The following is a 13,703-nucleotide window of genomic DNA, read 5'->3' as shown; positions in this document are numbered from 1 at the left end:
TAGTTACCTACAGCAGTGACTACAGCCAGCCTGAGGAATTTCTGTTTTCCAGTGCATTTACCTAGCGTATTTGACAGAACTTTACGCATCCTGCATTTATCATGTTCTTTGTATGCAACTTTCTTTCAGAAGCTAAGGAAAAAAAGTCAACTTAAAAAGTAAATAGCAGCCCAGCTTTAAAACCACAGGTAGCAGTGGGTGCACTCAAATTACTGCTTTTACGCTGCCCAGGTCTCTAGTTAACAGCCTTTTTAAAGGCCAAAAACACTAACTGGAAAAGCTGTATCCTCCTTAGTAGGCCATCTACAATTATGTTTGTGGCATCAGCTGCAATAATGCACTGAGCAAAAAGGTCTCAGCAGCAGTATTTGGAGAAACACTAAGTTTCCCCACAGGGATCTGACTGTTCATTTACATGCTGCCTTGAAGAACACGGGCACATGAAGTCTTCAGCAAACGCCGCGCTGACGCCGTACTCCTGGACACCCACCTTCCACTGCAGCTTTCTGCACTCGGCTTTAATCCTGGGATGCAGAGGAACCTGCCCGACTATTCCGTGGCACTGGAATGCAGCATGAGCGGTACCAATGCAGGCGTAGCGTAAGGATATCTCCCTTAATTAAGCAGAGGAGAACAAAATGGAGCTTGTTCAGTCACTCAGACACGGGGTTTTTCCACATTGTGTTCTGCCTCATTTTTACACAGCTTTTGTATTCCTTTCACGTTTCATTCTGAAGCTTTCAAAAATATGACATGTGAATATTGATTTGAAGTGCTTCCGAAGCTATCAGACTATTTATTGTTTCTACCTGGACAAGAGTTTGTTATAACCAAGTGAGGCTGAGCTGCTTTTAAGGAAAGGGAAAAATCGGCCATACCTAATTACAGGAAAAGTTACTGAATAAGAGCCTTTAAAAGCCGTTTCTAAACCTGAGCTGGATAGCTGCGTTATCGTAAAGATATCCATTTTAGTAATAATTAGAAGACAATATCTACCTAATGAACAGTGCTGCAGCTAGACAGCAGGCAGGGATCCTGCCTGCAGATCTCGTAGGCAGCTCTTCTGCTGCTGCTGCTGCTTGGCAGAGAAACGACACTGGAAGGATGACATGGCTGGAAACAGAACCAAATCCAGAGAGGATACAAGAACCTGCTCAGAAAACTCCTGTGAATCCACACGGCTTCAGACACAGCTCTGATACTCCTGTCTTAACAGGTATCCTCTCTTCAGCTGACAGAACGAAACAGAAAGTCACCAAATCATCCTCCTGTTTTTATAGACAAGGAATTTAGAGTTTCAAAAGGCACCAACAGCACCTCTGTTGGTGCTAAATTCCTATATGTTTCCTATTGTGTTTAGCTGCCATCTTCCTCTCAAGATCCCCCTCCAGAACAGATTTTGCCAGAAATGAGGTGATTAATTCTACTGCCATCTTTCATCAAACACAGCTTAAGGCCCACCATGAGATTTACATTAGAAATGCGGGTTTAGATTGATAGGAAAAATAGGTTCAGCACTCGACAACGGTTTGAGGACAGAACCACCCCAACAGACGTGGTCGAAGTGGTTGAAGCAGGACCATTCAGTGTGTCCAGTACCGCCCTGAGGAGAGTGAGGGTAAAACCTCCGCTAAGTCTGGGAGAGCCCACCCTGAGTCCTAACGACTAAACTTCAGCAGTAAGACATTCTACAGAGGTCACTGCCTGCTTGACCTCCAGCTACAGAGGCTGATGTATAAAATATCTGTTGGCAGGGCACAGTTTGTACCAGGTAGTTAAACATCTGCTCTTATAGACAGAAAATCTCTGAGAGACTCTCTTCTGTCTCACACATGTCCACTGGTAGCAGCAGCAGAGTAAACAGAGGAAAAAAGGATTTAGTACGTAGGCAAGGCCTTTGTCACCAAACAGATACTTATCAGGTAATTTCTCATGACATGCACAACTGCTTCTGTAGTCACTGTCAACACAAATGGGCTGATAAACACAAAAACGGGATAGAAAATGGTAACAAATGATCTTAAAGGCAGTATACTAATACTTTAAGCATGCACCTAATTCAAACATGAGTGATGGAGTTGCCAGGTCTGAACCATGCAGATAAAAAAAAGACTCAGGTCTAGAAAAATGCATATAATCCTGCCAGCAAATTCTCAGTTCCATTCCACAAAATAAAAACAGTGAAACATTCCTTTGACTGCAAACGGAGCAAAATGAAGAAAAAAATCTGATCACCTCTTTGTGCTGAAAAACCTTTAAACCGCCAGTCAATACTTTTACTTAGGAAGAAGTTTAAAAAAATTCAATACGTCAATTGTCTCTTCAGCATTATGGGACTAAAACCACCTTTGTGGAGCGTAAACTCCAAACGCTACTGTTGGAGCTAAACTTTCAGTGCACATTTCCAACTCGTGTTTTGAATTTACATCTTCCTTCCTGACTCCATAAACACAAACTTCCATCAAACACTGATCCAGGAATGAGTTGATATTTTAGCCCTAGGAATTAATGCAAACTGTCTAAAGTTCCCTTTTGCATTTTAGGTGCCTGCAAGTAGGATTGGGCTTAAAGGGCACTAAAACTCTAAGACAATTACACCCTCCTAAAAAAAATTTTACAAAAATCTATGGCCACAATATTCTTGAATCTTGATACTGGCAATGCGAATATTTTATTTTCATATACAGCTGCACATGTATATATGCATGTTCAGCACTTCTTCTTTCAACACACTTGCATCCAACTATCGATTTAGTGCCAATTTTAGGTGGGTCGAAGTGTCTCTCATTGAGTTGCACCGACTCAGACAGAACTTTAAACATGTTAGAAAATGCCACTTGTCAGAGAAGGGTGGAGAATCAGTCTGAAAATAAATACCATCCCCAAGAATATTATGGCTTGGAAGAATTTCAAGAACTCAAGTCCCTGATGTTTGCAAAATGAAAAGGCCTTTGGAAATGCACTCGCATCAATATTTTTACCTATTTTGAATAAAAAATATATATTATTTATAAAATAAAGAGAGCAGGCCAAAGAAGATTGGCCAGAATCACTCTATAAAACTGTTCTGTTCACTCTGTAACTTAAACTTATAAAGCCTTGAAACATCTGGATAGCAGGATTTCTGGAGGAGCACTCTAGAATGCAGATTCCAATCAGACAATACTTCATGATGTTTTCTCATCTTGAAGATCCACTTGTTTTCTGCCCCCCAAAGCTGAAGTCCATGCCAAGAGAAGGGGTGTTGACTCCTGAGAGGGAAGCTGAAATTTAAATAAAGAAAAATGTGCAACTATAAGCACTGATCTAATGAGCTGTCTAATCTTGACTTGGAAGCATCATTTTAAAGCCATGCAGAGCAACAGAGAAAATGCTGTTTTTTCACTCCCTCAACAGAATGGCAGTGTGCGGTTCTCACTGCCTATCAACAGAAAAAATAGTTTGGGGTTTTTCTTCTCAGTGGAAGAAAATGGAATCACATCGACAATATGCAGGAAGCCCCTTTATAAAAATCTTGTTGCCCTATTCGTGTGCAGAACTAGGCAATGGATTACAGTGCTTTGCCATACAATACAGCTATTCAACACCCAGAGAAAGCAGAGGGGCAAATTCTATCTGAGAAGTCCACCTACTGCAAGTGGGACAGCAGAGGATACTGCTTGAATCTTGGTCAATTCCACTCCACCGTGAAAATGTTTCAGGGAGACTAGAGAGGACACAGCCTGCAGCTTACTGCAACAGTACATGTGCGGGGTATCTCCGCACTGGCACAAGAGTCAGAACAGATTATAGACCAGTGAACGTTCTGGTAGCAGCATCTTCCCCAAACTGTATCGTCTGTTGTTGTGCCCAAGTTTCTCCAGGGTGGGAGGAAAAAAAAAATAAGAGAGTAGCAGCTGATGTGGGCGGTACAAGTTACTTCCATTTATTCCTAACTGCAACTTGGCTGTTCTCAACTTCAGTTTCTTTTAAGACTGCATCTGCACCTTCCCACACCTTTCATGAATCACTGAACAGACTTCCAATCTTGTAATTGTACAAGTTAGTGGCAAGAGTCGTTCCTGCCACATTTACCAGAGGAGCTGCAGGGTTTGTATCCTCCTGTACCAACAGTGCCTTTGGCTCCTGTGTTACTGTGTCAGCATCCAGCCCAGGGCTCCTGGATAGCCACTGTTTTCTTTTAGGTTCTCTTAAACAATGCATTTCGGGACAAGATTGAGAAATATTGGTGAAATACTACCATGCACAGATGCACCAACACAATACTCTGGTGAGAGGGTCTCTGCCCTTTTCTGTGGGCTCAAAAGACCTGTCCAATGTTACCAACCAATTTCCCTGCAGAGCGCCCGTTTTGAAAGTAATGAAGAAAGAAATACTGACCTTTCTGAACAAGCTTTATACCGCTGCATTTTCAAACTGCTATGTCTCCCTTTCTATGGCAAGGGATGAAGCTTCACCAGAATCTATACAATGAAAAACAAAGTAGTTAGAGGTAAGTCAGTCTGTTTTTTCTCACTGAGAATGTATTTTTCACTAAGTATGGGAGTGTGGTTTTAAGAATCATTCCAAATAAAAATAGACAACCACTTGTCAGAGATAGCTGAACAGCAGTTCTTAAACTGAGATTACTCTATTATTGACTTTATCTATTTCATAACTGTGTCACAAGCTTTACAGCCACAAAGACAATAAAGGTCTTTCCGTTTTAATGGAACATTTCAGGCCTTTCTGGTTAGGAAATTATACTGGTTTACTTCTATTGTGCAAGATGGAATCTGAAAAGTCAAAGCTTAGAGCACTTCATTTGCTGATGCCTTGCAAAAATGAAAAGCAGTGGTGAGAAAACAAGAAAGAGTAAAACATCATTTGTGCCTACAACGCCGTCTCCTAAAACCCTTCTGTCAGATGGAAGTGAGGGTACCAAAGCTTAATGAACCAAGAAATCATGTTCTCTGGATACCGTTGGGTTAATGCAGCCATGGTAGAAATACATGATAATACATTTCATGCACTCATGGTTAAGTTTATTCCTAAACATTTTCACTTGCAAAATAAAAACATCATTTTTCTACGGAGACACACAGTTTCAGTCCAAATCTTGGAAAACTGAAAGCTGTGAAGGTCAGACTTAAGCCATATATAAACAGCATAGAAATTTTGACTTTAAACCTATGTAGAGAGGTTGAGGCAGTTGGGCTTGTTTGTTCTGATGAAGAGGAAGCTTGAGGTCAATCTAACAGCAGTCTACAACTACGTGGAGACTGTTTAAAATGACAGGTGGCCTGAACGCAGCTCATACCTCACGTTCAGTGGAAACGGCATCCTGCTGAGCGTAGGCAACAACAACATTTTGCTCTACTGTAGAACTGTATTATTACAGTAACTAATACCCAAGAAACTCAAAGCAATTTATATGCATAAATCTATCTTCATAGCCTGCCTGAGAGGTAGGAAGGTTATCATGCTGTATTTCTCCCCACCTGCAAAACATGGTTAAGTGAAACACACTGTCCTATAAATAAAATAAAAATCCGTGGCAGCCATACAAATAAGATCCATTTCCCAAATTCATACTTCTAGACCTCTTCCTATGCCTGCCAAAAAGAGGATTTCAAAACTGTGTTGCTCTATAGACATCTTGCACTGATCTTGTGCTGTTTGGTTTTAAGATCCAGAGCTCGTTGTAAGACACAATGGTCAAAATGCAAGAACGGCATCAAGCAGTGTCAAATATCAATTTGCCACAGAACTTTCTTTAATTTTCTCCAAATTAATTTTCTCTGAAGGTAAAGAAAGAAAAAACAAAAAGCAAACAGTTCCCCCTTACCACTCAATGATACAAAAGACAACAAATAAATTTGCCTAGGCCTCTTGTTTCCTTATTATGTATAAAAAGAATCAGTGCTATTTCCATTATCAAGTTATTTTCATATTTATTAGCACAGACATCTATTTTACCATGCAAAATGTAATTCAGATGGGAAGTTCCAGAGAACAGCCCTTTATTCTGCATACCTTTAGGAAAGCATATGATCTGAATGTCAAAGAGAACTGATGAAAGGATATATAAGACCTGCTGGGTCTGGGACATTAGTCTCACTGAAATTTCGCTACCAAGTTTTTATGGAATATCTTTTTTCATGTAACTGACTTAGCAGCTGCAGTTTTAATCCACACACAAAACCATACTGGTTTTACTAAATATATTCACTAATTAATTTAGTCAAACTGACACAGATTCCTGCACAGGTACCCCTCCATTGTTTCAAAACTGATTATAAGGCAGTCATTGATGCAGGGTTTAGCACTACTTTAACTTAATCTTTTTCTGTCAGACACAATTTAACCATTTATATCATGCCTAAAATCCAGAGATGCAAACCCAGTCTTTTGTCTCGGTTTACTGTATTGGCCAAAACACTGTTGTACCGTCTGAGTAATCTCTGCTCACTTCTGACATCTAAGTAGCTTTTTAAATTTCTCGATGGATAGAAATTCAATCCCTACAGTCACAAATGACTTGTCTACTCAAAGGACTGCTATGCCAAATTAGCTGGTATCTCAGGACATGACGCTCCTTTAGTTAGACTCCTACCGGTTTGAATTTAAATTCAAATCGCATGCCTTCAGACACCTGAAGCTTCATCACACCAACAGAGATATCAGCTTCCACCTATTACTCAGGATACGCTGGTTTCTGCTGGAAAGATGTTACTTAGTACAGATGACAAATTTTTGAAGGCGAGAAGAATTTGGGAAAGATGTGATTCATACTCAAGCCTTTTGTACAAGTTTAAATGAAACACATGATTAAATTAATAAATCAGTCTAAGAGATGAGATGTTGCTATAAACATACAGAAATGGCTGTCCTGTCCTAGGCTCCGCAAGACAAAGAGTGCAAGCATTCACAGTACTGACACACCCACGACCAACATGTCAAATACATTCTAGATGAGTTCTTTGAAAAAAACCTGATAACCTTATAAGCTGCCAGCATGTGATTTGGGGTAGCTCTGGCTAGACAGATTAAACAGATGCCTGTGAATAAGGGATGAGCATTAATAAATCTGAAAAAAATTCAAATTACCATGAATTTGGAAGCAAGTGTTTTCAGTCTCTGGCTAAGAAATGAAACAAAAGGTTCCCCACAATATTTTTCTCCCTACATGAAACAATTAAAAGCCTTAGCGAGGCCAGGATTAAGAGAAAAAAAAAAATCCAACCCAGAGGGGCACATTTAAACATCCGTATCACAGAAAAAAGGACAACCCTGTGGATAAGACAACTGAGAAGATGGCCTGTTACACTCCTGGGACCTAGATGAAGCTTCCTCAACTTGCCTTCAGTTGGGCCTGCCCTCTCCTCATGAATCTCCCAGTCCCTTAATGCTGATCTCCCCCAGTACTCACGAGAGCAAGCTGATTTTGCAGTTGTGGGGGCTTAAAAATGCCCTGCTTTATGCAGGCACGGAATAATCAGGGTGGAAGCAAAAGACTGCAATAATGCAGTCAGGGACAATAACATTACACAAAGAAACATTTCATCAAGCTCCTCATTTTTTCGTTATTTCTGTGGTGTTTCTCTCTTCTGCATGACCCTGGAGTGAGGGACTCGGCTGACGAGGAGACCCCTCATCACTCCTGCTACATAACACAAGTGCATGAGCAATTACAGGTGAAACTCCAGGAGGCGAGAGACCCCCCTTACATACAAGTGGGCAGTTATTATTCTGACCTTGGTGCAGCTGGCAGGGCCATCTCCTGAGACTGCAGGATTGAAAAATGTAAACTCACATTTCCTCAACTCCTGCTTTGCCTGCTGACTCAGTTATAGGAAAAAGAACAAACCTGATACCTTTTCTTCTACAATTCCCTCCCCCCCAACTTCTTTTCTATTAATCAAAATGATACACAGGCTTTTGTTACCTGTGCTAGCAGAATGGTACAGACAAGGGCTTAGAGCAAAATGCTCTAAGACAGATTTATGCTGTATCACAAAACTACTTACTCAAAAATATTCTACATGTGTTATATGGTTGGACTCAATGATCATAAAGGTCTTTTCCAATCTAAATGATTCTATGCTTACTGAATCAACTGTGACCCTACTTGGTGGTCATGGAAAGCCACAGAACTTGCAGAGTGCAAGATTCAGGCAACCCTGCCTGTTGTGGAGCTTTCTGATGAAAGCTCTGTGCGTCACCCGGCTCACAAAACTGGATCAGTGTCAGGGCCGAAAGCTGCGTTACAAGTGTCTGCTACTCTCAGTCCTGCAGCACCGGCCACAGAAGCATCCAGGGAAGGGTGTTAGCTTCCTCCCCGCCTCCATGTAGGATTTCATCTTGCAAAATTCAGATGTTCAGACTGAGCTGAGAGGAGGATTTGCCTGTTTGTAAGAAAAATAAAGGGAAGTGGATTTTCCCCCATGTTTGCTCTAGCAGCTGAATTCCAGTTCCACATCACTGATTTGTAGACATACAAAGGACACAATCTCCTTATCTAGTGCATTCTTTTATTTGTAGTTCCCACCTTTACCTCACAGCCGCTACAAAAAAATTACCACTTCTCCAGTCATGGACCAAGATCCACATACTAACAGTACTAACAGCTAGCCATCTGCTCACAGCAGGTGTTCAGCCTGTTTTTCCACTTTTGTATGTAACCTTGTATTGGCTCAGTTTGGCTTTTACATTACAGTAAGAGGTTCTAATTTTACCAATATTACAGTTCTACAGCTTCTTGGAATATGATTACAAACTATTTTTTCACTGAGAAAGACTAGTAGAGAGAATAGAATAGAATATTTCAGTTGGAAGGGACCTACAACAATCATGTAGTCCAACTGCCTGTAAATGTCATCATTTTATAAGCACTACAAATTGTGGGACTTCATATAAACTCCAGATTCAGATCCTGGGGTCTGATCTGGCCCAAAATCATCTCACTGTCAAATGTTTTCATACTTAAGAATTAATTTTTTATTCAGGGAATCTATACTTTGTAAAAGTTGGAAGAAGTTCTGACTCTTTCCTAAAGGAGTTACTTTATGCATCATAAACAATACACAGAGATGCCATATTTTGTTATTTTTAAAGCCAATTTGTGTTATCTTATAACTGCCAAAGTGTACAGAACAAAACAGGAAGAACAGGTAGTTTTCTAACACAAAAAATACAAACTAATTAAAGCAGTATTCTGAAGAGAAGCTGAAATGAGCCTCTTCAGTCCTATTAACAAAATCCTGGAGAGTATATTTTCCCAGCTGTATGCAAAGTGTGCCCTGGAAAAAACACAGACTGTTTATTTTGCAGTGGAATAACTTGAACAAACAGCTGCAGGTAAGACGTAACCAGAGACTGAACAGCAAATACTGTGCTGTTAGGATTAAAGAGCTCACTGCACAGTACATTGCACACGCCTAAGAACGTTCACATCAGAAGTTTCTTTACCCCCTTTAACCAAGACTACAGTCTCCCTCACGGGTTCCCAAACATACATTGTGCACATGTGAACTAAAACGTATATCCTGAAAGGGAACATTATCAGCAAAGTTTCTGAAAACTATTCTGAGGCAATAAAGAGCGTGACTATGGAAATCATGTCTCTGAACAATAAGGCGGTGATATTTGGTTCTCCAAGTATACTTGCTTGATCCACTATTTATAGTAACCTGAGAATTCATTAACACTTTCACCATTCCTTAAAGGGAAAAGAAGAGTGAGATTATCACATTTCTTTTACAGGGAACCTGTGTAATGGAATCCTTGCTCCACAGGGAAAAATAGGAGCCCCTTGCTTTACCTTACTGACAGAATTTCTGAACCCTCAAACATGGTAACTGGGGCGTTCGACATGAGCCCTGATACTCTAATACATACTGTATTCTACAAAGACCAAAGCTTGGAGGTAAATATGCCAGGAAAAAAAATCAAGTTCAAACAGAAATGTAACAGTAAGGAATCATTAAACTAATTTTGGATCCATCTAACAAAAATCATCAAAGAATGGAGATATATATATATATAAAGTCTTTTTTCCAATAGGACATCCATAGCATAAAAGGTATATTCAGAAACTGATCAAATCTATTGTACAAACATGCCAGTTCACCTAGAATTGCTCTCAGCACAGATATTTCTTCTACGGAGATTAGCACATAGCTAGGCAAGCACCGAAACCAAATGAACTTCTTTACTCCTGTAATAAAGCTAACAAAGTATAAAGTAGCTTCCTAAATGTATCACTGCATTCAGGTGTTTGCATGCATGTTTTCACAAACTCTCAGAGGATAAATGTGCTTTAAAAAAATCTTAAGTATTTTCATTTTTACAGGCACAACTTTATGTCTCCAATAACTGTGCGGCACGCAGCAACATTTACATGTAAATATACTCAGTTTGTGGAAATTTCAATTTTTCTCTGCAACTTGTAACAACCTCTCAGTTCATTTACTTGCAAGTAGAAAGCTACTAAAACAAAAAAGTTGACTCCAAAGTAGGACTTATTTTTAGTCTGTGTTCACTAGTCAAGTCAGAGCTGCCCAGTGACTCAGCCAACACAATTTTTTTTTTATTAGCTCTTATAATTCACCCACTAGTCACTGTAGGTCAAGACACAACTGATTTCCTTTAGCGTTACCTTACCATGAGGCTCTTCATCTATTCCATCATCTTCCCACTGCTCTTCATTTGCTAGGAGAGGATTCTGAGCTTCACACAAAGCTCTCATTGGGAAAAAATGTCCATCGCCCTGGCTACGTGGAAAAAGGCAGAGAAAGGCACTGTAAAAAGCAGCAAGTGACTCTGAAGGATGACAATTTCTACACATTTTATCTGCAAACAAAGTTTTCTGCTGCCTGTATTTCCAATGTTTACTTAAGATTATTTTTAAGTTTTGAAAAATACTGTGTTTATTTTTTGTGGCAGCTCAGATACCAAGTTTTACTACCGAGTAGTTTTGGTCCTCAGTTCATTCAAGCTCTCTAGAGACTAAAAGTTCAAACCTACAGCCTGGAATTAAGTAATGTTTAGCAGAATTTAAATGTCATTTGGATACAGGAGAAACAACAGAAAAACATTAACTTATGGACAGCTAGAAGTGAGAGGGAGCTAAGGAAAACATTTATGTAGAAGGAACAATTTAAACCGTAGGTATAAATTTTATCAGTTTATACCATAGATTCTTCAGGGCAGAAATTACACTTCTGTGTTTGAATGACACCCAATAGAAAATAGCCCCAGTCTTAGTTAGATGTTACTGAAAGAGAAAGACAAGGCTCACTTTCTTGTGACCTAAACCTGTACATAAAATGGGACACCCCCCCCCCCCCAAAAAAAAACCCAAAACAATTTTCTGCAAAGTCCTAAAGTTGCAAAAGCTTTTTTTGCTTTACTACTGCCCAAATGGAAATGCATATCTGGATATCACACAAACGTTTGAGAGTACATTCAAATTCATGTAATGTAAACTAACAAAGTTAAAAACTAGATGTTCTAGCTTGGTCTGCACCATACTGCATTCCTTAACATCCAGCAGCATAGACAGAGGAACGGTAAACTAGCTGAAGTGCCTTTTTCCTCTGGTGAGTCATCCTTATGCAAGGAAAATAACCTGAGTGTTCTCCCTTGGATGACTATACACACTGGTAATGCGCCCCTGACTGGCACTTTGATGCTGCCTTTCATTAACAGAAAGGCTTTCTTATACTTAAGAGTGGAAAACAGATGGCAGTGGGGATGCAACTGGGCTTTACACTTACACATTGCTACTTGAAAAAGTTGTGAATTGCTGTACTGGTGAGTTATTTTAAATTGTGCCCAATGACTAAAGGAATTAAATTCCAGTGTACTTTACTGCTGGTCTACTAAGTGCTGAAACAACATTTTCCCCTACATTAAGAAACATAAACTCTGTTTCAGGCAGAGGATTCTGACAGATGAAGAAAACAGCATCTTTGAAGTGAACACGCATCCACACATGCGCCACAGGAGTCCAAGAAGAGTTCAAACACCCTGTGCAGTGCATTTAGCCCTCAAAACCTTTCCCTTCCAGACTTCTGGTGCACAGGAGCAACGCAGATGATGTTAGTTGGTGCATTTACAATGATGCACAATAGCAGTCAGCCAAGCCACACAATAATAGGCGTTAACACAGGAGGCTGTAGCAGATATTTAGAAGCCAGTCCCTTCAGTTAATTGTATCAGCTTTTAGCACTGACTTATTACTTACCTAGAGGCAATAGGTAGTAACCAGAGCTTTTTTTCTTCTCCAAACACTTGCTGAAGATTCTTTACAAAGCCAAGATTGAATCCATTTTTATCTGGGCCATTCTGAAACACTGGAGCTGAGAAAGCCTCTACACACAGATGCAATTTCAGTGAAAAAAAATTAAAATCAATGCCAAATACTCTGAAACAGGATTTTGCATGTTGTAGCCATCTAAACACAACATGATTTAACATATTATGAACTAGCGTTACAAAGATACAAAGTTTGAAAATAATAGTTTTTTCATTTTGAAAGCCTGTAAAGACTTTCAAAGTGAAGGCAGGAATTTGGTCTTGCAACTGAACCATATGGAACAGTCAAATTGAACTACAAATGCTTTGTTTAATCTAGAGAACAGAGTTATAAGATCTTTGCGTAAGACTTGTTGAAATTCAGTGTGTAGAAATTTCTAAGTAAAAAATCTGCAGAATTAAGTAGGTTGGTCTTCAATACGTATTTCAGAAGTGGCACTGGCGATTGAAATTGCCTCATTCATTAATGATATAATGAACACGCATTAGGAACAAACATATGCAAATAGATCCTCTGTTATGGTAAGACACAAAATTAAGAAAAGAGAGGGGAGGAGAACCTAGAGTGCACTAGAAACAATTTAATCTACCTTCTAAGCTGCTGCAGAGGTCTGATGTTTTGGGATAGATGAGCTTCAGTGCCCCACGAAATGAGTTTTAAAGTTAGTAACTCTACAAAAATCTGAGTATTTGCTCAAACTCTTGATAGTGTGTGTTTTGTTATAAAACTTCATCCAAAAGGCTTTGAAAATTGAACATTTATCTGAGGAAAGACAGAAATCACTCAACAAAATCATACTGTTTCAGATTTTCATTTCATTGGATTCACAGTCATAACTTCTTTGCCTTTGTCAATGAAGATGGACGCTGTTTTTCCCAACCTTACTAAGCTGTTTTAGGATGCGCTCCAGCATATGAGCATAAAGAACCATTATTCCTGAAAAGCTGCACTCATTTCACAGCAAATATAGTTATACATATGCATAACATTTTTATAATTGGACTTTTACACTTTAAGGCTCTCGTTTCCCTAACAAAGCTTTTGTCACACCAGCTAATAAATGCAGCTCATCTGAAGTGACAAATTTCTGCAGCATTGTGCCAAGATCTTAAATCTTCCTCCCCTCATAAGCCAGCAGGCATGTATAGAATGCAAATGCCTTTTTTTTTTCTTTTTTTCTTCTTACAGCACTTTCAGTGTGTCTTACTTAAAGAAAAAAGACACAAGAGACTTACCTAAAGTAGATCTGTTTCTACTAACGAGCCAACAATGGTAGCCAAACAGAAACATAAGGCTTACGAAGAACATGACCGCAACAAAGAGAAGGAAAAGGACATGAAATTTGGAACGTCCATTCGTCAGTTCACCCTGGAAAGAAAAGCAACACAGAACAAGTGATAGG

The 13,703-nt window shown here is 39.5% G+C and overlaps 1 protein-coding gene across 1 annotated transcript in view; it reads right to left on the bottom strand.

Annotated features, from left to right (window-relative positions):
- Positions 1–2,984: 2,984 nt before the first annotated feature.
- The window catches only part of ZDHHC15 (zinc finger, DHHC-type containing 15), a 27,011-nt gene continuing 16,292 nt past the window's right edge, over positions 2,985–13,703 (bottom strand). Inside the window, exons 8-12 of the mRNA XM_010569051.1 lie at positions 13,537–13,669; positions 12,230–12,356; positions 10,645–10,754; positions 4,381–4,463; positions 2,985–3,263 (exon numbers count right to left, since the gene is read on the bottom strand). Of these exons, the coding sequence (XP_010567353.1) occupies positions 4,420–4,463; positions 10,645–10,754; positions 12,230–12,356; positions 13,537–13,669 (414 nt within the window). The 3' untranslated portion in view covers positions 2,985–3,263; positions 4,381–4,419. The remainder of the gene's footprint in view (positions 3,264–4,380; positions 4,464–10,644; positions 10,755–12,229; positions 12,357–13,536; positions 13,670–13,703) is intronic.

This window comes from Haliaeetus leucocephalus, unplaced genomic scaffold (genome assembly GCF_000737465.1).
Source record: "Haliaeetus leucocephalus isolate CR32 unplaced genomic scaffold, Haliaeetus_leucocephalus-4.0 Scaffold262, whole genome shotgun sequence".
Lineage (NCBI taxonomy): Eukaryota > Metazoa > Chordata > Aves > Accipitriformes > Accipitridae > Haliaeetus > Haliaeetus leucocephalus.
Note: the sequence above shows the minus strand (reverse complement) of the source record. Positions and strands in the feature narration are given on the sequence as shown.